General features: G+C 35.4%; 1 protein-coding gene across 1 annotated transcript in view; it reads left to right on the top strand.

The window, feature by feature from the left end:
• Positions 1–22,081, top strand: part of opn4b (opsin 4b) — a 28,896-nt gene extending 6,815 nt beyond the window's left edge. The window contains exons 2-11 of the mRNA XM_016234717.1: positions 5,932–6,074; positions 6,319–6,452; positions 12,663–12,866; positions 13,015–13,186; positions 13,428–13,592; positions 15,209–15,316; positions 16,625–16,811; positions 17,841–18,053; positions 19,756–19,821; positions 21,293–22,081. Of these exons, the coding sequence (XP_016090203.1) occupies positions 5,932–6,074; positions 6,319–6,452; positions 12,663–12,866; positions 13,015–13,186; positions 13,428–13,592; positions 15,209–15,316; positions 16,625–16,811; positions 17,841–18,053; positions 19,756–19,821; positions 21,293–21,478 (1,578 nt within the window). The 3' untranslated portion in view covers positions 21,479–22,081. The remainder of the gene's footprint in view (positions 1–5,931; positions 6,075–6,318; positions 6,453–12,662; positions 12,867–13,014; positions 13,187–13,427; positions 13,593–15,208; positions 15,317–16,624; positions 16,812–17,840; positions 18,054–19,755; positions 19,822–21,292) is intronic.
• The last annotated feature ends 5,115 nt before the right edge of the window (positions 22,082–27,196 follow it).

Below are 27,196 nucleotides of genomic sequence, written 5' to 3'. Positions count from 1 at the left end.
ATATGCATATGTTTAGGTTATAATTCAGTTAGAATTTTTTTTTTTTTAATTTGGATTTTGTAATGTTTCAATATATATTTTAATCCATAAACAACCAAATTGAAGCCTTAAAATGATCTAATTTCTCATGTTTCACTTGTTTTGCCCAGTTAAAAATCTCCATAGGGTTCTATAGGCCCCTCCAGTGACTGTAACCATAAAATGCTATTTTATGTCATTTTTTCCCACCAGATGGCAGCAGAGACACTCAGTGACTCAATTCCAAGGCCATCTGTTGGTTTTTGATGAATCAGGACTGAAATTGTCTTTCTTTGTTTTTTTTGGTGAAATAATGTACAAAAACTGCTTATTTGCTTATGTTTTCTTAAAAATATCCAGAATAAAAGGTAAATATGATAAAAAATCACCAAAGAATAATAGAAAAACCTACATAAAAAATTTGAAAAATGTTCCAATATAAGCTTTCTGGACCAAAAATACAAATAGTGTCATTTTTGGCCTTCGGGTCATTTTGACCCGCGAGGGACACTTTTCTTATAGGTTCGGGAGGGACGGATGAGCGTTTTAAATATTTGTTTTGTTTGGTATCCCATATTATCAAGTCTTGTCTGATTCCAAAATCAGTTAACAAACCTATATTTTGTCTGGTACTGGTATTATTTTGTATGATACTATTAACTAAAATTCTTCTATCAGCCTGAGAGGTTGACCGAGGAAGAGCAAGAAAGCAAGAGATGAAGCAATGATGAGAAAAAAGGAGTTTATTGAATAATCTTAGTTGTATATGTTTCAGTGCTCAGACTTAATCTGAACATCATCCCTACTTCTAGACTTCGTCCTGTACTTTGTTTAACCAGTACAAATTCAACAAATGTTATACCAAACCAAAAAGAAATGGAAAATTAATTTTACAACATCTTGTGAAATTAAAACCATGAAATGGAGACATTACCTTGTCTCTTGCTCTTGAACACCACAAAATGATAATATTAAACAACAACAGAAAGCATTACAAGAGCAAGAAAAATATGTAAAATAAGTCATATAACAAAAATCAGTCAAAGACTAATAAAACTAATAAAAATGGCTAAAATAAAAAATTGGCTTTTGGAAATCCATCCACTGTAGCAAAGGCACGCATCAGAGGGTTAAATAATGATTCACTATGGTAAGAACTGCCAATGGGTAGCCAAGAAAAATGGGTTAGGGGTATCAGTTAAAGCATGCATAGATTTAAATCATCAGCACCTCTGAGCTGCACATTGTCAAAGTGCTGTTTGAAATCTGTCTCGGTGTCCAATGTTTTTGCCTAGTAATGTTGTAGAATCAAAAGGAATTTGTGCAGTTTGAAAACTTCAGCTTGAATTCAAGTTCACCTTCCCCCAAGAAAGTTCTCTCAGGAAATACACCCATGCTCTTTGTCGAAAGGTCTCAGCTTTTGTTGGACAGACGGCGTAGATAATCTCCCCAAAAATACTTTTTTTTTTTTAAAGCAGTGGGTCAGCTGTCCTTTATCAAGGTTTCCGTTTAGGCCCGTAGTCTCCAGAGATGTTCCTTACCGATCAGGAAACTGTCAACTGACAGATTTAGAATTGATTGTGTGTGCTTTGCTCCTGTTCAGACTTTTCTTCTAGCCGCAAGCTATGATAATAAGTGGAGCAGCACAGACAAGCAAGTTCATTCAACACAATCTGTTGCTCTCAATCTTGCAGGTTAATGTTTGTTATTTATAAAAGCTTTTAAATAATGCAAACATAGTACAATTAAATGGTTTTTAATTATGTTTTTTTAGATGATTTAAGATCTTTGTTGTGCATTTGGTATTATTCTAAACAACTGCAGCCCAAAAATAAAGCACCATGACATTGTTCTCTCTATGCTATGATTATGCTATGATTATGATTATGATGATCTCCTTGCAATGTGGTGAAATGTCATTTTCTCTTCTTTATCCATTTCTGTTTTTCTCTCTGTCTCTCCTTGTTTCTTTAAATCGCTTTCTGAATATCTAAGTGATAGTGACATTTTAAGAGCACTTCCCATCTATTTGTGCCACAGAGTCATCCCTCCAAGTAGCAGAACATGCTCTCGTCCAAATACCTCATCGATAGACCGAACAGACAAGCACTGTAACAGCACTGACATATGAGGATTAAACCAAATATCAGCTCTGTCTCTCTAGATTAGGTAAAATGACAATCATGGCAATTTGTAATGGATACTGTGCCTTCCAGTGTCTACTTTCTGGATGTTTGTGAAAGAGTGTTTTCCAGAAATTCTGCCATTTACCATTGTGCCTAAACATTTCATGACCTGTTTAATTATTTTTTTAGGTCATTTCATTCGAATAAGATTAGACATGTGCCGGTATTCGGTAATGTGATATATCGCGATAATAAACATGCACGGTATTGTTATCGCGGGCACTTCAAAATACAGAGAATAATTATTTATTACAAATTATTCCGAATTTTGAATGCATTTTAAGAATACTTTTCCCATTAAGTTGTCACAAAGCACAACACCACTGTATGCTGCTGCAAAGACTCATGTGCACTCCGATGTAAACAAACAAGGATGAGAAGTGCATGAAGGAACACGTGAGAGACACTCTGGATGATAGCGCACATTCACTCTCAGACAGCAGATGGCGCTGAACAGCAGAAATGCAGCCATTACCCTGGAAACCCGTAAACAAAGGAGCTGTGCTGCTTTCTTTTTCTGAAATGTATTTAAATGATTTTAACAGCCATTCAGATTTGTGTATTCGCTATATGGTGTTCATCACATAAATATTTTGACTTAATAGGCTATTTATTTTCAAACTTTTTTACATTTTAATCTGGACTACAACATGCCCTAGATATTGTTTGAAAGCGTTTTGATTCTTTATTATTTACTTTACATTAGGGCTTCATTAGTTAACATTAGTTAATTCATTAGTTAATATAAACTGCCAATGAAAAATTCTTCCAAACATCCATTAATCTGAAGTAATTCCAATATTTAATAACAAGATTTTAATCCAAAATTGCAACTGTGTTATTAAATCAGCTAACATGAACTAAGAATTGTATTTTTTAACAAAGAATAATAACTTCTGTAGCAAATATTGCTATTGCTCATTGTGAATGTTAATGCATTAACTAAGGTTAACTAATGAGATCTTATTGTTAAGTGTTACCTATTGTAGCTATTGTAATTTTTTTGCACTTTAATCGGTGTCAATTTTTTTACTTTATACATTTTATGTGTATTGCGTTATTGTATTTAAATGTTCAATTATTTTTGTTATAAGAAAAAAAGTTATTAAATCTGTTGTACTGTATTATGACAACACTTTTTTGCAACTTATTTAAATATCGTGATAACACTGTATACCGTGATAAAAGCATTAGCAATTAATCTCAACATGAAAATTTGATACTGGCATATGCCTAAATAAGATATAGACTACTGTTAAAAAGTTTTGGGGCAGTAAGATTTTTTTTGTGTTTTTTTAAGGAAGCCTCTTAATATGCCCAAATAATATTGATCAAAATAAATACAGTATAATAAACATATAATATAGTGAAACATTTTTATAATTTAAAATAACTCTTTTCTATTTATATCTATATCTTAAAATGTAATTTATTCCTGTGATGGCAAAGCTGAAATTACAGCAGCCATTACTCCAATCTTCAGTGTCACATGATCCTTCAGAAATCGTAATATGAAATCTAACATGCTGATTTGGTGCTCAAGAGACACTTATTATTATTATCAATGTTGAAAACAGCTGTGCTGCTTATTATTTTTGTGGAAACCATGATACCATAGAATTTATTTAATCAGCATCTCTGCCACAAACCATGATTTCTTCAAACCTCCCAGCATGTAAAGAAAAAGCCTTGTAAATGTGAGGCACCAAAATGCATTTATGCTCACATGGCTTGCCTGCATACAGAGTGTCTGGGTGGATAGACAGGCATAGTGACTTGCTGACTCATGATTCAGTTTTGTAAGGTGTGAAATAATTGGAAACAATTTTATTCTATTGATCATATGGTAACAGGTTTATCAGTTTATTGACAAACTGATAACAGTCCTGGCAGAGAATGTCTCTTATTCAATGCAACAGAAATTAAATGTTAAAGTTTGTTTTAGAGAACTGCAACCACATGCATAATAATGTGCTGCCTATAAATACCTATAAGAGACAGAAGATCTCATGGTGAAGGAGATCAATTTAGAATAAGTTAGGATTGAACAAAAGTACATACGGGGTAATGGCAGTGGAACCAAACATCCCTTTGTGTGTGCAGGTTCTTCTCCAGCTTTACTGAAGCAAAATGATTGTTACCTTCTTTTGTTCAGGGCTTTTGTTTGGATGTATTTATCATGTAATTGAATCTTTTAGACTGAGCTGAAAAAATAACAGGCAATTTGTGCTTTTGGTTTTCATAAAGCCACAGACATCAAGGGTCAACTGAATATATTTAAAACTTAAAATTTAAATCCATTTTCTGAGACACTATTAAATTGTGTATAAGCAAGGCCTTTTGAATCAAATTTAGTCAAGTCCAACCAGCTCAAACATTCTTTTATCTGCTACTTAAAATAACATATTATAGCGCATTGGCTAAAAAGCTCAATTTCTCGGGGGCACAAGCCAATATGCTGTTCAGGGGGCCTAGAACAAGAACCATCTGATTTTTATTTTTGCTCAAAAAGATCTGCATTGTTGGCGCTGATAGCCTAGTGGGCAGTGTTGACATATAACACCATTGTGCTATATGTCAACACACATACACCGCACGTGCATATTGTGGCATCCTGAGTTCGAATCCCAGCTCGCGGACCTTTCCCACCCCCCTCTCTCTTTCTCCCCCTTAACTTCCTGTCTGCTCTACATTGTCCTATTGTAATAAGGGCAAAAAAATAGATCTGCGTTATCTTACCAAAGTTTGCACACCTACTTTTGTTTACAGCTTAATTGTATTCACAGCTGGTTGTAGGAAATACCGTGGGATTCATAGTTTTATCCCACTGAAAATCTATGATTCGAAATCCAATTTAAACATGGATAAAACTGAAAGTTTTAGGATTTTGGATTATGATCAGCACTATTTGTAGATTTAATCATATAAGTACTTTTTGTGACATTGATCACAGAAGTCTTTGTACAGATGGCCAGATGTTTTTCTGTTGAAGCATAAGATGCTTTTGGATCATTCTCAAATCATGCTGGAGAACATAATCCTCAGGTTTGATGCGTATTAATAAATAACTAAATTTATAAATGTATTATAAATGTATTAAATTAGAAGCGTATGTTTTTTAAGCATTCCTTGTCCATGTGAATGATTGCCACTCTTGATTTGCTAGTCTGTATTACTCACCCATTGTATGCTCTAACTATAAAAGCGACCTGCAGAGTGTCAATTCTACTTGTTTTGCTCTATCTGGCTTTAGCCATTCGAGTCAATAGAGTGACTCAGGGATGGATAGAAGTATAAATGGATAAATTGATGCTAAAAGTGGCAGACTAAGATGTCGACACTGGTGAATCGAACAGCAGTGTTTAATGTACTAATTGCTTCTTAAGAACTGAGTCTGACACAAGGGCAAAAACCGAAAGCTGGCCCGCTTGCCATTCTAAAAGCTTTTATGTGTTCTCTGTTCCACACACCAATGTAATCGAATGAAACAGCACAATCCACTTCAAAAACAGTAAATATGTCTGCTTAATTCCATCTCAGCTGGCCATTGAGGTATTAAACAGGCATTATAGAGAAGATTTGGTCTCTTGGAGAATTAAGATGTTTATAACTTTATAAGTAATGTGAAGCTCAAATATTCAGATTCAGTGTCCTTTGTGTAAATGTAGCACATTGTGCTCATCTGAAATTATCTCCTGGCGTTCCCTTTTTTTCTTGCTGTGCACAGGTGGCAATGGTGCAGGATGTTCGACATCCTTTCCCCACAGTGGATGTTCCAGACCATGCTCACTACACCATCGGCTCTGTCATTCTGGCAGTGGGCATCACCGGCATGGTGGGAAACTTCTTGGTCATGTATGCCTTTTGCAAGTGAGTCCAGATATATGTTGTTTGTGTGATAACCAATGCAATCCTGGTTAGATCTGCTCATCTAGAGTCATTGTTGCACTGCAAAGGCAGCACAGAAACCGCTAAGATATAGACCAGGGTTTCGCAAACTGAGGTTCAAGAACAATTACTAGAAATGGTTGAGCTCTTTTAAACAGGATGGATGTATCAAAATAAAACTTTTTTGAATTGTAGCTTTTGACGTTTCTTTTGTGTATGTTTTCAGGAGTAGGAGTCTGAGAACACCTGCCAACATGTTCATCATTAATCTAGCTGTCACTGACTTTCTGATGTGTGTCACTCAGACGCCAATCTTCTTCACCACCAGTTTGCACAAGCGATGGATCTTTGGGGAAAAAGGTAATCCAGATGTCACATAATCATGGGTGATTGATCAAACCCTGGTTCATTTCCAGGATTTCATACTTGCACAGATGCTAAGTCAACTTTACAGGGTGAGTTCATGAGACTGATTCCAGTGCAGATGAGAAGAAAGTATAACAGATAATGATAAAGGATCTCAGTTGGAGAGGGGTTATGCAGTGATGCATAACTGTACATCCTGGTGAAGGAGAAGAACCACCTTAGTGTCCACAGAGGTCAAAGCGATGTAGATATGAATCAGTGGTCAGTTAGCCTGAACATATTTCAATTACAATGCAAAGGGGCTTCTCAAAAACTGCAGGCGTATATGTAAAAAATGTGCAATTATTAAAATTAAAATTAATGGTTCATTAAGCTGATTGTTTGATGAATCAGTGCTCTGAGAAAATAATTAGGGTTCGGCTTTATCAAGCTTTTTGCAGTGTGTTATTATTGAGGGGGAAAACAGTGGTAATTATATTTTTATTATCCTAGAATATATAAAAACAAACATTTTTGTAAAAGCTTGTGAATTAAAATGAACAGTTTTATTGACACTTTTTGCACAACTAACAAGCTTAATTTTTTTTTTTTTTTTTTTAATCTGTCTCATGATTTTTTAATTGTATCATTGCGTTATATTATTACCAGACATGCAAAATCTGACGTTTTCTTTCCTAATCAGACAAAATTTGATCAGAGGAAAACTGAATGACTGTGTTTCCAACTCATGTTTACAGTAATAGTAACACATATGAATTAAAAAGTACCTTTTTCTATTTTAGTAGAAAGTTTATTTTACATTTGTTTAGTTTGTATTCCTAAAACCCAGAAGACAATTAGCATATTTGAGCCATTTTCTCTTTATGGGTTTGTACTATAACCATGTCTAGAATAACGGTGAAAGAAAGTCTAAGTCTATTTCAAGTTGGGAAGTAATCGTTTGAACTATTTGCAAATAATATTTTGAAATATGCACACATCAACTTTTATTTATCAAAACACAAAAGTGTTTCTTGTCTCATTACGTAAATGACACCATATTTTCAATTCAAAACAGCCATATTTGAGAACAAACTTGAGTAGTTTGCATCTCTGGATATACTATCGTTAGTTTAACATTTCTATCATAAAACAGTTGTCAAATATTAAATGATTCCCTACTTCCATCTTATTTGACGCCTGTGTAGAATAGCAGTTAGCGAGTAATGACTGTACAGCTCTCTACAAAGTCAATATATTAGAGATGTAATCTCTCATTCAAGCTCTCTTAAACATATTATTGGGATTATTTTGTATTAGTCCTAAAAACCTCTCCTGAAAGGACAACAATTGCATGATTACATATTCATCATGCAGTAGCATGTGTGGGATTAATGTGATGCTCTAATGTTAGGCTTTCGAATAATGCCACAGATAAAACAGAAGATGTCAGGTCATCTGAGGATCCCTTGATCACGGATGCTCTTGTTTAGATTTCAAACCTTTTAAGCACTTAAAGTGTGTTCTTTGAAGTGAAGTAGTTGCTGGATGGTTGATGAAGTGGAATGACTCAAACTCTCTTGAGGTCTCTATTCAACCTGAGGAATGTGTGAGAGATCTGCTGCGCTTCCTCTGAATGATGTTCAATAAAACACCCTCACAGTGCTGTAGAGAAGCTTTGTAAGATGGTGAAGAGAAATGTGACAGCGGCACCCACTCACTTCACCCATTCACAATCATTATACGAGTTTATGTTGTCTCGAATCATAGTTGATCAGAATTTAACAAGCTTTCTCTGCCTGGAATCATCTTGTAGACATCACCTTGTTAACAATAACTGAGAATCTTACAACCCCCAGCAGCAATACATTGTTTGTATTGTTTCGTTGTCAATATTTTATCCACGGTGTTATTGTACTTTGCTTATCAATAAATACATAAAACATATATTATATAATTTATAATTGTAATTATAATTTATATATAACTATAAATTACTCACATATACATGTATACTATTGGATGTTCAAAATATATATATATATGAAATACACTTGCACACTAATATGAAATCCATACCAATACATCTTATGTTAGTAATGAATGCATATACTCTTGTGAATAACTTCGTATACATATAAACTTGATGCATGCATACACCTATAGACACCCGCTTATACGTATAAACTCGATCAATGCATATACACCTACAACAACACGCGCACATACATATAAACTCGCTGCATGCAGACACACCTATACATACTCGCATATACATATTAACTTGATCCATGCATATTCACCTATAAACACTCGCACATACATATAAATCCGATGCGTGCATACGCACCCATAAAGCACTCGCGCAAACATACAAAATAAAATTCACAAACGTATACCATTCTGATAAGAAAGACGCATGCTTTAGTTGTGGATATACATACAGTATGTGTAAGTGATTTCATATGTGGGTGTGTGTGAACTTTTCAGTGCAAACTGAAGGCATTTCAGTGTAAAAGGAAGCAGCGGCACTTCCGGCTGCATCTCCAGATGCCGGGACATTTTAAAACGCTTAACGTGGCTTAATGCATTAAAACAGTGTTAAAACCAAACTCAATAAACACATTATTAATAAAGCATACGATGTACAGACAAGCAGATGAGACCAGAATAAGAACGCAATGCGTTTAATTACACGTAAAGTGTTTTCCTCCCATAAGGAATATGCCTAACGTGGCTTAATGCATTAAGACAGTGTTTTTAAAATGCCAAACTCAGTAAACACATTATTAATAAATCAAACTATGTACAGTATAGCATGATTTATGAATAATGTGTTTATTGAGTTTGGTCTTTTAAAAACACTGTTTCAATGCATAAAGCCACATTAAGCTTTTTAAAACATCCCAGCATCTCTTAAAAATAAGGTATTTCTCAGGCAGTAAATGTGGAACCTTTAGATGAATTTGAGCAATGCTGGTCTGGTTTTGGTCTTGGCTCGGTCTCGACCCCTCAAAGTCTTGGTCTTGTCTTTTCTATACAATTAAAGTGAAATAACTGAACATAAATATAGGAGAGTGATTAAAAATGCTAATTTTATAAGAACATTTCCGTGTGTGTCATATCAGCCATTGGTTGAAGCTATCCATCAACTTGACTATCATTGTAAGTTAATTACCTTAGTGTTTGGAAGTTTAGGTCATGTGCACAAGAATGTGATTAAAGGACTGCACACTGCAGTTGGGTGGATTGCAAAAAAAGAAAGCAAAAAGACTCGCAAAATTCTGCATGCAAATATGGGAGCATGCAAATATGGAAATGAAGATGTTTTGTCTATCCTTGAGTGTAAAATGTTAGCAATATAAGGACTTGTGAATGTATGTTAGCCATGTGTACCTGTCATTTTGCAAACTAACCTCCCAAGGTATTTGGATTGCGTTTTTGTTGCTTGTCTCATTGATCCAAATAACAGAAGAAATGTGTACTGTATATATAATATTAATCCAATATGTATTAATTACATTAATTTAGGCATTTGCTAGGTTGCTAAGCAGGTTGTACCAAGCAGTATAATGTACAGTGAGCCAGTGATTATTGCAAAGATAAAACCCTTTAGAATGGTGCAAGATCATCTGATAATCTGAACATAATACATAATATTCAAACAGTGGGAAAGAGTTTGTTGATATTCTTGTTCTCTCTGGTCTTCTCATTGCCAGGGCTATAATCAAGCAAAGGTTTCCAGCAAATTAGTGGTCAATCAACATGGGTTTTTCAGTGACAGGTTTTAAAACTTATACCTTTTTCCAGTCTGTAAAATGAAAAACCTGTTCACATTAGTGACATTTCCAAAGCAATTATAGATATATATTTTAGAATATATAGAAATATATTATGTACAGGGTTACAGGGTTTCCCATTATTATTGTAATTATACATCCACTGCCCGCATGTGTAGCTTGTATAAATTATGTTGATAAGGAAAACATTTTCTTTTTCATCTAAAGCCATTTTTCAGTCTTATTATTTTCATACAGAAGCTTGACTGAGGTGGTTGATTTATTAGGACTGTGTAGTATGATTTAAAAGTGAAAGTGAAGTGACGGTGACCCATCCCCAGAATTTGTGCTCTGCATTTAACCCATTCAAGTGCACACACACAGTAGTGAACACACACACACCAGTGGGTAGCCATATTGGACAAGAGCACTGGTTATTCACTCCCCCCACCGACAGTCCCTGCCAGACCTGAGATTGGAACCTACAACCTTCGGGTTACAAGTCCAGCTCTCTAACCATTATGCCACAACTGCCCCCTTTACGACTACATTACATTTAATGTAGTAGTATTTATTCAGTGCATTATGAAATGCATAAAAGGATTAGTTCTCTTAAAAATCAAAATGTGCTGAAAAAGTGCACACCCTTAGGCCATCTAAGATGTAGTTGCGTTTGTTTCTTCATCATAACAGATTTTAAGAAATTTAACATTACATCGCTTGTTCACCAGTGGGTCCAATGCAGTGAATGGGTGCCGTCACAATGAGAGTCCAAATAGTTGATATGAACATCACAATAATCCACACCACTAGTCCACTGGTCCTCTAGTCCCTCAATTAACATCTTGTGAAGTGAAAAGCCTCATGTTTGTAATGAATTTGAAATGTCATTATGAAGTTTTCAACTTCAAACCGTTGCTTTCAGTGCCTTCAGTGAAAAGGTTGTCTAGTTTAAAGGGGTCATATGATGCGATTTCAAGTTTTCCTTTCTCTTTGGAGTGTTACAAGCTGTTCATGAATAGATAAGATCCCTAAAGTTGCAAAGACTAAAGTCTCAAACCCAAAGAGATATTCTTTATAAAAGTTAAGACTGGTCCACGCCCTCCTAAAACGCCTCGTTTAAACACGCCCCCACATGTCTACGTCACTGTGTGGGAAGATTTGCATAACACCGCCCAAATGTTCACGCAAAGAAAGAAGGCGTAACTTTATTGTTGCTGCCACCGCCGCTGCCATGTTGTGAAGATGCTGTGTTTCATTGCGAAAGCGAAAATACTTTCAAAAAAGGACACGACTAGAAATCAGTGGTTAAATTGTATTTACAACACTGTTCCAGAACAGTTCAACCCAAATATTCAGATGTGTGCAGCGCATTTTATGGAGGACTGTTTCCTGATCCTGGTAGAGTAGACTACAATGCCGGCTGTTCTGACTCTCAGACTGTAAGTACGTTTTCATTTTTAAAGAATTTGCCACTGATGATTCAAACGCGAGTTTTGAGCACTGTAGAGTAGCGCTTGTTGTTTGTCGTTTCTCCGATCACAAATGCAGACATGGTTTTATGTTTACACGGCGCGATGCAACGCAACGAGTAAAAACACAGTATAAGTCATTATAAACTGGATGCAACAAATGCCTAGTTTATAATGGGTTTTAATGTTTTTGAATCGTGGTTCCGGCCAGACAGGGCATCACAGTATGGCAAGGGGCGTAACATTTCTGTCACACGCTTGAGGTATTCGGCCAATCACAACGCACGGGATAGCTGGCCAATCAGAGCACACCTCGCTTTTCAGACCGATGAGCTTTGTAAAAATTTTACATGTTTCGACGAGGCGGGGCATAAAGGAGAAACAATAATGTACAGTATGTGGAAAACAATATGTTTTTTGAACCTTAAACCACATAAACACATTTCATTACACCAAATACACAAAATAATGTTCCTTTTAGCAACATCATATGACCCCTTTAAATCAGGAGCGAAATATGCTCAAATCAAGCACCATTTACAAGCAAAGTTAAACAGTCCAAAAGAATTGTAAAACAAATATGTTAGTGGATTTTAATGTGAAAGGAAAATGGGATGGACTTTTTTTTTAATCTGAGGAAATGTTATTATGGAGTTTGCACAGGTATTTTGGTCAGAAGCAACAGTTTAAAGTTAAATGCCTTGATGGATTTGTTTCTTACAAACATGCAGTTTTTCAATTCCCAAGACATTAATTAATGGACTGGAGTCGTGTGGATAACTTTAATGTTATATGGGTGACGGCACCCATTCACTGCAGAGGATCCATTGGTAAACAAGTGATGTAATGCTACATTTCTCCAAATTTGTACCAAATCAAAAAAAAAAATAAAAATGAGGGTGAGTAAATTTTCATTTTTGGGTGAACTATTCCTTAAACATATTTCTTTTTACAGTATTTCTCTCTCTCCACAGGTTGTGAATTATATGCATTCTGCGGTGCTCTGTTTGGTATCTGCTCAATGATCACACTCATGATTATTGCAGTAGATCGATACATTGTGATCACTCGTCCTTTGGCCTCTATTGGCGTTATGTCACGCAAACGAGCCCTGTTGATACTCTCTGCTGCTTGGGTGTACTCTATGGGTTGGAGCCTGCCTCCGTTCTTTGGATGGAGTAAGTGCTTACAATCACTCACTTAAAGAGAGGCATTTAATTGTGAAATTCAAGATTGAATAATGTATATATCCTACATTTGTTAGAAAGAAAATTGAACCTCCTCATTTTAGAAGCAGAAGCATGTAATTGTATTTTATATTCTCAGGTGCGTATGTCCCTGAAGGTCTGCTGACATCCTGTTCGTGGGATTACATGACTTTCAGTCCTTCTGTACGAGCCTACACAATGCTGCTCTTTACTTTTGTTTTCTTCATCCCCCTTTTTGTCATCATGTATTGCTACTTCTTCATCTTCAGGGCCATCAGAGATACCAACAGGTACATGCTTTTACCATGTTTATAAGCGTATTTGACCATGTTTCTTGGCCAGAAAGAGGAAAAATACTGTTTTTCTGTTAAAAAGAGGAATGTTATTTATCAATAAGAGATCAATTTTAGATTAGCGCTATGTTGCAGTGATACAAATACCTCGGCTTTGTAAACTGATGTATATGCTGTCTCTTCTTGAGTGTACTGTATCTATCTGTTTGTTTACACATCTGTACGATGGGAATAACAGAGCTGTGGGAAAAATCAATGGAGAAGGAGGACCCAGAGACTCTATCAAGAAGATGCATCGAATGAAGAATGAATGGAAGATGGCAAAGATAGCACTCATAGTGATCCTTTTGTATGTCATCTCCTGGTCTCCGTATTCCTGTGTGGCTCTTACTGCTTTTGCTGGGTGAGAATCTGTATGTCTTGCACCCACAATCCAGTGCTTTTATTACATCCTTCTTGATGATGATAGCTAATTAGTGTTGACTTTAGCTTATTTTTTGGTTTGTTTTATTTATTGCTTTTTTATTATTTATAGTTACCTGTGGCCAGTGTTGGGGAAAGTTATCTCAAGATGGGCTTGTCCAATGAGGAAGTCCGGAATCTCAAGTGGGAGTTCTGAGATACTGGGGCGTTTTTATGGCCCCAGTATCTCTGGCGTAGTATTCTCAGTATTCTCTGGCGGAAATGAATAAGCCTCAGGCTGAAGGGAAAGTACATGTAAGTCCGTACAGTAGAATGCAGAAGAAATTGCAACACACTTCAGCAATAAAAAAAGACACAAAGTAATTTGTGCTTATTATTATGGTTGAACTGGATCATGTAAGGTCAGAAGCAAAGACATTGGTTAATAGAATGGGATTAAATACATAAAGGATATTTGTGTTGTTTAACATTTAGTTATTGCAGGTTTGTGTCATATTCTGAGTTGCATTATTTTTATTCATTTTGAGGAATACTGAATCTGTGTTTTTTTTGTTAGTGAGATGAATTAATGCATATTCATATTTATTTTAGAACTACAGTGACATCTTCTGATTACTCTCAACATGGGGACAGGAGAGCTGTCAATCAATAAATTGAAAAAAAAAGTAACTTGCGTTACTTGTTTGAAAAAGTAACTCAGATATTCTCTTGTAAATTAAAAAGTAATGCGTTACTTTACTAGTTACATGAAAAAAGTAATCTGATTACGTAACTCGCGTTACTTGTAATGAGTTACCCCCAACACTGCCTGTGGCAACTAAAAGAGCTAAATATTTGATGGATAAAGTCATACTTCACTTCTCACTGTAACTATGCTTACACACACTATTCACTGCTAGTGCAAGAATAAAAAAGCTCTAGTTATTTGTTCAGACAGTACAAAGACTGTCTAGACACTCAAATTGGAAATATGTCAAATTAAAAAGAGCAGAGATAGCTTTAAATTAAAGATGATAAAAATTATCCATTCATCTCAATCATCATGAGGTACAGTGTGTTCCGTGTGAGAAGAAGATATTTTTCAAGGCAGATAAAAGTAGATATGGAAAAGTTTTTGATAACTGTGGCACTAAATTAATATAATATAATATAATATAATATAATATAAACCAACTTCAGAGAACGTGAAAATGTATTGTTCATTTATTCAAATATTACTTTAAAATTTCAAGGGATACTTCAAATAAATATTTTAGATCACTGACAAGAACGTTTCTTAGAATTTAATATGTAATATATATGTAAATACATGATTTCTAACATCACTGTTTTCTTCCATCCACCCTCACAGAGAAAATGTGTCACAGACTGTGAATGAAATTCTCTGAGTTGTTTTCATCAGACTCCCTTTGACAGGTTAATGATCACATACGTACCTGCTGCTTCATTTCCAAAGGACTCAATGGTTTTACTCATTTACCGCCTCTTTGTAATCTAATATGTCTGTGTGGAGCTGCAAGGCGATGTCATGCTGGTTAGATGAAAGTAAAGCATTATAATGAAGTGTATTGTTATGTCCTCTCACTCTTTCCACAGCTACGCTGACATGCTCACACCCTACATGAACTCTGTGCCTGCTGTGATTGCCAAAGCATCCGCCATCCACAACCCAATCATCTATGCCATCACTCACCCCAAATACAGGTGTGACGATGCTCAGCATAAACCTTTCTACCAACAGTTGTCTATTCTGTTGTGTTTAAAGAGAATGATGAATATTCATGGCTATCAGTTGATGTACATTCGCAGTCATTTTGACAAATTATTACAATTATATGAATTATACTGTGACCTCATAGTGAACAAGAGCAAGATATAACTGCTATTGTAATTTAATTTTCACACTAGTTTTTACAAGTTTAAGATTGAATTTAGAATTGTTTTTGAAAGACATCTCATGCTCAACAAAGCCATTTTTTTTCTAAAATACCGTAAAAATAATAATATTGTGAAATATTATTGCAATTTAAAATAACTGTTTTCTATTTTTTTTTTTTAAATCTAACTCATTCCTTCGATGACAAAGTTGACTTTTTAACCCTCCCGTCTTTAGTGCCACATGATCCTTCAGAAATCATTTTAATATGCTGATTTGGTGCTCATTTCTTATTAATAATGTTGAAAAGAGTGCTGCATTTTTTTTAATTAATAGAACATTAATGAAGAGAGCATTAATGTGAAATAAAAATCTTTTGTAACATTAAATATATTTCTTGACACTTTTGATCAATTTAATACATCCTTGCTGGATAAAAGTATTAATTTCTTTTTTTAAACAATCTTACAGACCCCAAACTTTTTAACAGTAGTGTATTTATTTTTATTTGTATTTTACTGTAAGAAATTTCTGTTAAAAATAAAATAAAATCCTGGCAATATTTTACATTGCTCACTAAAATATTTTACATTGCCCACCCCGGCTGCATATTGAAGCACTGAAGCACAGCCTAGTTTCCAATACCAAGAGACCTGTCCAGTGAAATGAAACATTGTTCCACAAACATGCACGCTGCGTGCTTCAAGGCCAGGCAGACCCAAATCGATCAGCGGTTTTGTGTACAGAGTGCAGGCACAAGTACCTTGAGATGACAGAGGTAGATTCTGACCTTTAAAAGTCAGATTTACTTCAGATTGATCTGCTCTGGATGCATTAGGCCATGTGCTGCTCATAACAGATCTGAAGATTAATGCCCCATGATGAAGCACCTAAATTCTTATCGCCTGGAAATAATGGCATCCTTGGGAAGGATTGATTTGAGATGTCAAGTTTGGTTTTGACATAGGGCACAATGAGTACCAAATTCCCTTGCCCCTTGAAAATATAAGGTTTTTTTTAACAAAAAAAGAGTATTAATATTTCATAGACAGTTATGGAAAGTTGATGTGAACTGCAGTTTGCAGTATCCTCTTTCAGTGTTCCTGTCCTTCTTTCACACATCACTTCTCTCTCAGGTCTGCCATTGCAAAGTATATACCATGTCTTGGAGTCCTGCTGTGTGTGCCTCATAGAGACCGGTTCAGCAGCAGTAGCTTTATGTCCACACGACGCTCCACTTTGACAAGCCAGACCTCAGAGACCAGCAGCAACCTGCACCGTGCCGGGAAGACACGCTTGTCCTCTGTGTCTGACAGCGAGTCGGTAAGAAAACACCTTGAGGCCAGAAACAAACTCTACATGTTTGTGAACTCAAATTCTGTCTGAAAAATATGCCAGAACCAGTGTCAGAAATTGTTAGGGAGTTATAATTGTCCCCCTGAAATTTATTTTTGAGGGTGTTTTTTTTTTACCTTTCTGATGGCATATTTTTGATCGTACTGTATAATAAACATCATGTGGTCCATTAATGTGAAATACTTCAACTGAATAAATTTAATAAAATGGCCAACCTGTAACTTAATAGACCAAGAACAGAATATTATGCAATATATCAAATGTTAGGTAATAGATAACTAACAGAGCAATGTAGACACAATTTTAATACCTGGGGCATTTTGGTCACTTTCTGTAGCATTTTTGTTGTTGTTGATTTCTCTCCCTGTGATTAATGATGTGATAAAAGTACTGTGCGTATTGCATTAGCTGCATGAGGACATCACCAAGAGAATTTGATTATAACAGACAATAACACTTTTGCATAGGGACCAATTCTCACTATTAGCTAGTTGGCCATTAGCATGCCTATTATTAACATATTGACTGTTTATTGGTGCTTACATATTCTGCATGACCATATTCGACATCCCTAATTCCAATACCCAATACCTAAATTTAACAATTACCTTACTAACTATTAATAAGCAGCAAATTAAGAGTTTATTGAGGCATAGTTAATGGTATGTTAATAGCAAGAATTGGACCTAAAAATAAAGTGTGACAACCTCAGTAATGCAAGTAAAGTACATTTAAAGGGATAGTTCATCCAAAAATGTAAATTCTGTCATCATTTCTGTCATCAAATGTATACAGATTTGGAACAACATAACGATGAGTAGATGATGACACAATTTACATTTTTAGGTGAAACATGGCCAAGCATTCTCGTTTGTATTTGTGTAAAGTATGTTTCTGTCCTTCCTCATCCAAAAGGTAACAGCAACCTCACAATTATTCTTTTTGGATTTCTATTTAAGCTGTTTGATCAGCATTCAGTGTGTTTTTTATGGACAGGGCTGGACGGACACAGAGGCAGATCTCTCCAGCGTGAGTTCACGCCCTGCTAGTCGTCAGGTCTCATCTGACATCCGTAAAGATTTGTCAGACTTCAAGCACACCAGCTCTCTGAGGCTGAAGGTCAAGAGCAGAGACTCGGGTATCTTCGACAGAACCTCTGCCCAGAGTCTAGCTGAGCCAAACTTGAACCGGACCTGTACATACATCAGCGTAAGTGAGAGTCTTCAAGAAGTGTTATATCTCACCTCATTAATCAAAAGCTTCCCAGCTCACTCAGCGCTCCTTGATATATGAAATTAGGAAGACCACATTCATTTTAGAGAGGAAACGACTCCATCAGATTTAAAATTCATTTGGAAATTTCATTCCATCCTTCATATCTTGAAGACAGTTCACTGCCCTGGTTTCAGTCAGCGTAGTTCTGTGACAAATGACAAGAGTGTTCAAGAGTGTGCATGGTTATATGTGCTAATGATGTTATTTCTGTGATTTCTTTTGACTGTACATTAATTCAATTTGAGGGAGATTTGTGCTTCTTTCACCATTTTTTCTTAGATGAAGCAGAGCTATCACTTTTCTGAGATCTACACACTGCTCTTCTTGCTTTAACTCTCTAGATGAAGATGTATTTTTTAATTTAGCCTGGTACTGGTACTGCTGAATAATGATGATACATCACAAGGGAAACTTATCATTATTGAAAGTTATTATCGAAAATTGTCTCTCTGATTCCTGAGTGAATGACTTTTATGAGCTGGTTCCTTTTAGTGAATCAAACACATATAGCACAACCAATATAGTCCGATTCCCAAATGAATGACTCTCATGAGATATTTTTTAATGAATCAAACACATACAGCGCAGCCAGTGTGATCTGTTTTACAGAACTAATGACTCTTATGAGCCAGTTCTTTTTAGTGAATCAAACACATATAGTGCAGCCAGCGTAATTGGATTCCTAACTCTTATGAGCTGTTCATTTTTAATGATAAGGACCACCAGTGCAGTCCTGCATTTTATCAGTATTATTGCATAAAAATAAATCAATAAAATATGTTGCCAAGTTTAAAAAAATATTTTTAATATCTAATTTTTATATTTTAATTATTTGATTGCATTTATGTTGCTTCTATAAAGAGGAAGAATTTTCATTTTGTATTTCATATTTTATTTTTTAATTTTAAACTATGATTACATGGTTTGTTGGGTTTCATAATTTAGCATTGAATTATTATTATTATAATTTTTTTGTCCACAGCTTTATCAGAACAGACTTGAGACCCATTTTTGGATTGAGACCCACCATTTGAGATCTGCTTCACTGGAACGATTGTACAACATGGAGAGCAATAGTCAGACAATCACTCTCTCATGTTAATGAACTGAGACAAATCCTGCTTTTATGCTTATCATTTACCAGTCAAAAGGATATATAATGTCACATTGTTTCTAGTTTCCAGTCACAAAAACTTTTTTTTACAAGTTTTAGAAGAACAAATGTCAAATCAAATTGATTTGGCTCCCAAAGGCTCCTTTTGTTAATATAATGTTAATCAGGTCATGAGCCAGTAGAACAAGTGAAAGATGTAGATGGTACAGTGTGGGTCAGTGCGCGGGGCGTTTCTTTAAAGAGCAGACATGAAAGAGGGTCCATTACATTGAGATTAAGCCTACTTTAATTCTTCTGCTCTAATCTGCTGGTTTTAGAGAAATAATCCCCATAAACAGAAGCTGATCCCATGTCATCAAGATGAACGGCATTAGTGCGTCCACTGGGTGGCACCTTTTACTTTGCCCTTCCACCTCAATTTTTGTTGGTCACAGCCCATTTTAAACACTAGGAGGCTGGCAGTGTGCTAACTTAATCAGTGATTAAAGATCTGAACTTAGTCATAAATTCCATCTCTTTCAGACGGTGGATGACAAAGATGAGATCTCCATGGCTGAGGTCAGCCTGTCCAGTTGTCTCTCGTCCTCTGTAAGTGCTCTATTTGGACTGAATTAGTTTATTAATTATGTTTGCGTTACAATTATTAACATATGATGTTAGTTCATGTACTGACGCAAAAACGGGAGATCTCTGTAGTTATTAACATGCAAGTGTCTGTTGTCTGGAAATGGATGTAACAGAAGGTCTGTTCATCACAAAACCAGATTTACATGTGATTATGTCACTAAGAGAGCGAATTTATCTAAGTGAATGACACTTTTTTAAGAAAGGTCAAATATAGGAGGAGAAATAATAATAATACAACAGTCTTCGATATTCCTGGAGCAGATTTCTCAGAGGATGCTGGAAAAAAAACCTGTATTTAATTTGTTCTGTAATCTTTTTTTGAGGTTGTGTGAGAGAAAACTGATGTGTTTGATTAATACGGGACTGAAAGTCCATTTGTGAAACACAATTTTACGAAACTCTTCAGACACTAGTCCCCTCCAAACAGGTCCAATGGGGGTATATGTTCCTATTTATTAATCTTTTCTGTTATGAAGGAGCTGTTTGGTTAAGCATACTGTACATAATAAGCATACAAGATTTCAATACACTAAGTTACTCACATTCTGAGGAAGAACACAGCAATAGCTTGATCCTCAGAGAGAAGAGATACACAAAAACCAGACTTTAAATGAAACCAACCCACATGAGATCAAATTAAGCATCCAAATTGTCTTGTGTTCAGACGCAGTAGTTTTAATCAGAGAGGCCAAGCTACACTGTCAAAAAGTTAGCCCAGTGTGTCATTATTATAGCTGTAGCGACTGGAACCCAATGCTAGAAGCGATGACAGGAAGCAAACATGTCAGTGAATGTAAACACAAACTCTAGTCCAGAAAGTTCTCAGCAGATCAAGCTGAAAAACATTCCTGTATTGCTGAGCATCAACATAAATGTGGCAAGATTTGGTTCCAGTGCACTGTGGGAGTTTTCATTGATTCCAACAAGCAAGTCTAATGCCTGCTTATGCACTCCCAGCCTGATCTCATGAAGTATACATATTAATAAAACACACACACACACACACACACACAAACACGTTTGTTTCTGTGAACTGTGGGGACTTTCCATAGACTTCTGTTACTTTTATACTGACCAAACAATATTTTCTATCCCCTAACCCTAAACCTACTCCTTACAGAAAACCTGTTTGCATACACTTTCAGATAAACATCATTTACTATTTAAAAAAAAAAATTCCCCTTGTGTGGACCACAGGCACATTGTGCACATTGCCCCACATTGTCAAAAATGTCAGGTTTTACTATCTTTGTGGGGACATTTGGTCCTGACAATGTAGCATAAACAGGTACACACAAACACACACACTTTTATTCAGCATGGATGCATATAATTGACCAAAAGTGACAGAAGTAATGTTACAAATGATTTTACAGTTTTATCAGTTTCACCATTTTCAGCTCACTAACTATCCTTTCTCTGTCACATTAAGGCAAATATGGTCTCAGAGAATGTTGATGAGAAAAGTCCATTGGCTCGGATCCCTTCCATCATTGTGACGTCAGAGTCCAGTCCTGCCCTCCTCTCAGAAGGTCGCAGCGGCGGCCCATCCAGACAGCTCCCAGGTGCTTCAGTAGAGGCAGCCTCTGTCACTGCGGAAGCTGCTGGGATTGACTGAATACGGGCTGCACTACCACTTATTTAAACTTCAGGACACCATCTTAACTGACTCTTGGACATCTGACTTATCCCTTCCTCCTTTTTGTCTCCTTTACACAGGGCTCAAAAATGAACCTGCATGCAGTTACAGCTGACTCCTGAAATTTGGCTGCATTGTATTTGTTGTACTTTTGCCTGTTTTGAGATGAAAAATGGGCAACCACAGGCTACGGGGTAAACAGGGTCTTTATTTTTACAGGACACCCTTTAAGGCTTCTTTCAGTGGTATGGAGATAATCCTCTCCTCTCAGGGAAGAATATGACAGTTCTGTGGTGAAAGCAGCGATCAGTGTCTCAGTTATAGATTGACACTGCTCAGAATATGTATTCAGATACATCCATCCCTGCTTCATCCATAAAAAGGTTGTGCTGTAGGCCATAGGAATAAACAGTTTCCTGCGTCTACACAAGATAAAAAATCAACACAATGTGACATGAAGATTCAAACACCTAGTTTTTACATAGCCAGAAATGTTGCTCTATAAAAGGTAGATCCTTGTCTACAGGTGTAATCACTCTAGGACAGAAAAGTTGATATTTTAATATTTTTTTAAAGGTAAAGTATATAATTAGTTTTATGTATTTACTGTATGTAAAAATATTTTAATTGTAATGGCTGATAAATGATAAATGTATGATACTTTCTAATACTACTTCATTGAAATATATTACAAATAAAACAATAAAAAGCTAAAATCAGTCATTCTGAATGATTAAAGTGAATTTAGGCATCATGACATTATAATGTACTGTCTAAAAATATATATTAATTTTCAAATTTGATAAAGATTACATTTATCAATACTTTTAACAAATTGACTTTACCTTTGCTGTTATCTACAGCTTACTTAATCTAAATGTAAAAACAGGAAAAATCTTTAATTTTATGCAACTCTAATTTAAACATAAAAAAAAAGTTAAACACTTCAGCTTCCAGTTAGGTATTCCCGCCAGCATAATAATAAATCAAGCACTTTGAGAACCAATTACTTTTTTTGTGCTGTTGAATACATTTGTAGATTTTTTTTCCAGCACTGTATGGCCAATGCATATATTTGTACGTATACTATTGAATGTTAATAAGAAAGTGCGCTCAACAAATGATCTTGACTGTATGATTTCTCATGCTTTTGTGTTGTGCCACGTTTCTCTATCCACGTGAATATTTAGGGTTGTGATTGTCTGCATGCTTTCTTAATATAAAATAGGCTCATTTGATAGAAATGATCCTCACTTTCCATGCAGGCCACAGTAACCCATATTAATGTGTCTTTTAAATTCTGGTCTTAGAGCCCGTAGCTTTAATGAACTGTACCTTTCAGATGCAGATTTGCCTTTCTGCTGGATTTCAGAGATGCTTTAGTGGGATTAATATGCCAGCATCTGGGAGTCCTTAGGGTTTAGAGGGGAAACGCTTTTAACAAGATTAGTTTTGGGAAAGTGCTCAGCCAGAACGCTCCATTGCTTTTAAAGGCTGCTGTGTTGTCGAAGTTACATACACATTCTCAGATAATGGTCTCTGAAGCCGTTCAAATGCACTGTCACTCTCTCAATCTGTCCTGAGAGATACATTTACCTTTTGATTTTGAGGTGCTTCATAGACGAGTTTATGATGTACTACGAGGTGGGTTTGCATATTTACTGGTGTTGCCAGAATGTTCGCCTGATTAGCAACTCTTCATCTAGCGGTGACACGTTTAGCAGTGAACACATTCTGTATATCCACACTCACAGTTATCATGTAGGTCAAAAGTGTGTCTGCTGACTTGCGTGTGATTTGCTGTCTGGAAGCCGTCGGGTGTCATAATCAAGTGTTATATAAATGATAAGTTATCTTATCAGCTAAAGCCATCAGGTCATACATATTATTTGTGATTACATTGTCACGTTTTCACTGCTCTTCCCTTTCCTGTTTTATTGACTAGTTCTTATGTTGACCCCTTATTATATTAATAGTTGCATTGTAAAGTTCATACGGTTAATTGTTTTACTGTTTACCAATGCACCTGCAAATGGCAGATTCATTTAGAAAATATTCAGACTTTAAATATTTCTCACTGCCCATAAAACTGCATTTGTATAATTTTAATTAAAGCAACTGTACATACTTTTTTTTCTTTCTTTCCCACACTCCCCTGAACATCTGTTCTGAGATTATGTAATTTGGTACAAATTCTGTGAAAAGGGTGGGCCCAGCTTACAAAAATATGTTCTAAGAACATTTTGTTACTCTCATTAAGTAAAGAAAATGTTATTTCTGGATGTTCTCTGAATGTTTGAAACGTCCAATTTATTTAAATGTTTTAAAAATGCGTTTCTCTTGGTTTTGCAAAACATTCTTTATAATTTTGCAAACATTATTGCAGCGCTACTTTTAAATGTACCTGAATGTTCTGTACAAGTAGCAACATTTAAAAAACATTCCAGCCAAAAAAAAAATAAAAAAATCCATGAATGATATATAAATAATGTTTTGTATTGACGTTTTGAGAACATTAAAGACCAGATGAAACTGAACAAACATTCTGTTAACGTTACTGGAAGACAAGAGAATGTTCCTTATGGCAGAAACAAAGGCATGTGTACAACTATCTAGTCTAATTACATTATATATTTATTAGTTATATATTTAGACAGTGAATACCACTCACTTAACTGTAGGGGGCTCCAAGGTCACAAAAATACACAAAACTACATGCAGTTGCTTTAAATAATGGATATTTAGTTGGTTTTCCACTTATAATTGTACTAGATAAACCTGTGGCTTTATGATTCTTGCATTTTAATTTAAACCATTTGTGAAGAGTAAACCAAAGTGTGTATGACGCCTAAGGCACTCAGCAGCTTCTACTGAGCAAACCACAGCATTCAATTCATACAGTTCTCACCTCAGCAGCCTCTCTAAGATGGAAAACAGGTAGGCTTGCAAATGTTTTCTAGTCAAGTGGTCCAGATTAGATGGTAACGAGTGACTGTTAGGCAGAGGTGCTGATGGCTGCTGTCTGGCGTTTTGCACTTCAGGACTTCAAGATTGCATTCATTAGCCCAGATTATTACCACAAACTCCCTTTCTGAAGCCTTTTGTTTACATTCATCCATTTCATCATCAAAAAAAGAAAAAGAAAAAAGAAAGTAAAAAAGCTCATTTCCCCCATTAACTATTTCCCTATGTAAGCAGTTGGTGGAAAGAGGCTCTGCATTTATATAAGATTCACTCTGTCTGACTCCTACAATGAGCTCTGAACAAGGTCACAGGCCCCTGGAGATAGGATTAAAGAGTGAACTCTATGCCATTGACTTTTCCCTTTTTTGCAATTTATAATACAAGTATATATACATCTATATATAGCCTGGACTCTCTGACCTAAATTAGAGTTGATCTGAGTATCTCTGCTGAACTTATGTTGGGAGTCGCTGCAAAACCATATTTAATAGTCCCAGTTTTGGTATTTTGTATTTATATTTCTTTACTGATTGTTTCTCCTCATCAGTAAATCCTGTGTGGTGCTACTGTGTTTTCTTCACAGTTATTCTTCATGCACATGTTGGATGGCCAAAAGCATCTTGCAAGGAGTGTGTAATTTCATTTATTGGATGATGTATTTGAGTGATTTATAATGTTAATAAACATAAAATTCTAAGTATTATGAGTTATATTTGCATGTAAAATCTATATTTATGCTTTTTGGTTTCGGAAATGTGAAAATATGTCAAACGTGCAATCTAGTTCAAAATACATGGGTTTGTGTTCTTTTGATGTTCTACATTAAAGAACAACACACATAGTTGACAATCCATTCAGTATATTGGCTACTTGGCAATCTAATTTTCAGTGACTGAAAATTTTAACTGACTGATATAGTAAAGCTTGTTAGACAGTTACACTTCTAAATGGTCAGGAGAGGAACCTTCTGTGCAGGTGTTAGATGATGATAATCTTTGGATACGGTAAGCCCTGTGATAAAGATGTTTAGAATAAACTTTACTAGGTTTTTAAGGTTGTTTTTGACCAAATTCCAGAGTAAATCCTGTGTGGTGCTACTGTGTTTTCTTCACAGTTATTCTTCATGCACATGTTGGATGGCCAAAAGCATCTTGCAAGGAGTGTGTAATTTCATTTATTGGATGATGTATTTGAGTGATTTATAATGTTAATAAACATAAAATTCTAAGTATTATGAGTTATATTTGCATGTAAAATCTATATTTATGCTTTTTGGTTTCGGAAATGTGAAAATATGTCAAACGTGCAATCTAGTTCAAAATACATGGGTTTGTGTTCTTTTGATGTTCTACATTAAAGAACAACACACATAGTTGACAATCCATTCAGTATATTGGCTACTTGGCAATCTAATTTTCAGTGACTGAAAATTTTAACTGACTGATATAGTAAAGCTTGTTAGACAGTTACACTTCTAAATGGTCAGGAGAGGAACCATCTGTGCAGGTGTTAGATGATGATAATCTTTGGATACGGTAAGCCCTGTGATAAATATGTTTAGAATAAACTTTACTAGGTTTTTAAGGTTGTTTTTGACCAAATTCCAGAAAAAAAAGCATTAAAAATAGCACATACATTTAGAACCAGAAAAGAGCCGATACTCGTTAATACTCGACAGTTTTGTCCTTTCACCTTAGCACTTTAAATGCCTCTGTTACTTCAATAGGATTTAGTGAAAAACGCATCAATTAAAATCTGCAGTAACATGTCGATTGTTCATAAAAAATGGAATGGAAAAGGTTAATGCAGGAGTTGTCACTCTCACAAGTGTGAATTTGAATAATGGCATAGTGGCCTAAAAAAATAAAATAAAAATCTACCATGTCAGTGGATGAATACAGAGAGGAAAGTTCATTTATGGCTGAGGGCGAGCTTTACTTTTTTCTTAGAGCTGCATTGTCTGTAATAATAGCTATTGTGTGTGTCATTATGTAACATGATGGAGTTTTCTAGAATGCTTTCTATACTTTTCACTCTAGAGAATAAGAGTGACAGGATTCAGTCAGAGTGACCTGGATAAATTATACCTGCGATCCTTCACAGAAACACATGAATGGACAGAATGAAAGGTGGATGTCCTGTCATCCTGTGCCATTCATGTATTGACAGCATCAGTTGTCTTCACTGATAAGTGTGTGCCTCTCAACCCACTAGATGACAACAACATGGAATCAGGACAAGAGTGTTTCTTTCATTTTTCTAAATCTAGAGTGGACTGATTGGTTGTAGTGTACTTCTTCATTTTGAAAATGTTCATTCTTCTTTCTGAATCCAACAGTAGTGTATTTTAGTACAGCGGAAAGCCATTATGCATATTTGTATTGATCAATGCCACTGAGGAATCAGCTTCACATCATGAGGTCAAGGTTTTGCTGGTTATCTAATTAGGTACTGTAGATGACGCAATTACACCATCTAGCTGTAACAAAAACATCAAATTAATACTCATATTTAGCTTATGTAAATGCTGTTTATTTGAAATTTCTGTTCGTCAAAAAATCCTAGAAAAACAAGTATCACAATTTCCACTAAAATATTGGACAGCACAATGGTTTTAAACATTGATAATAATAACATGTGTTACTTGAACACCAAATCAGCATATCAGAATGATTTCTGAAGGATGGCTGCTTTGCAATCACAGAAATAAATTACATTTGAACTTTTATTAAA

Source organism: Sinocyclocheilus grahami, unplaced genomic scaffold (genome assembly GCF_001515645.1).
Source record: "Sinocyclocheilus grahami isolate Dianchi unplaced genomic scaffold, SAMN03320097.WGS_v1.1 scaffold457.1, whole genome shotgun sequence".
NCBI lineage: Eukaryota > Metazoa > Chordata > Actinopteri > Cypriniformes > Cyprinidae > Sinocyclocheilus > Sinocyclocheilus grahami.
The sequence above is the reverse complement of the archived record's forward strand: the minus strand, read 5'-3'. Positions and strand labels throughout refer to the sequence as shown.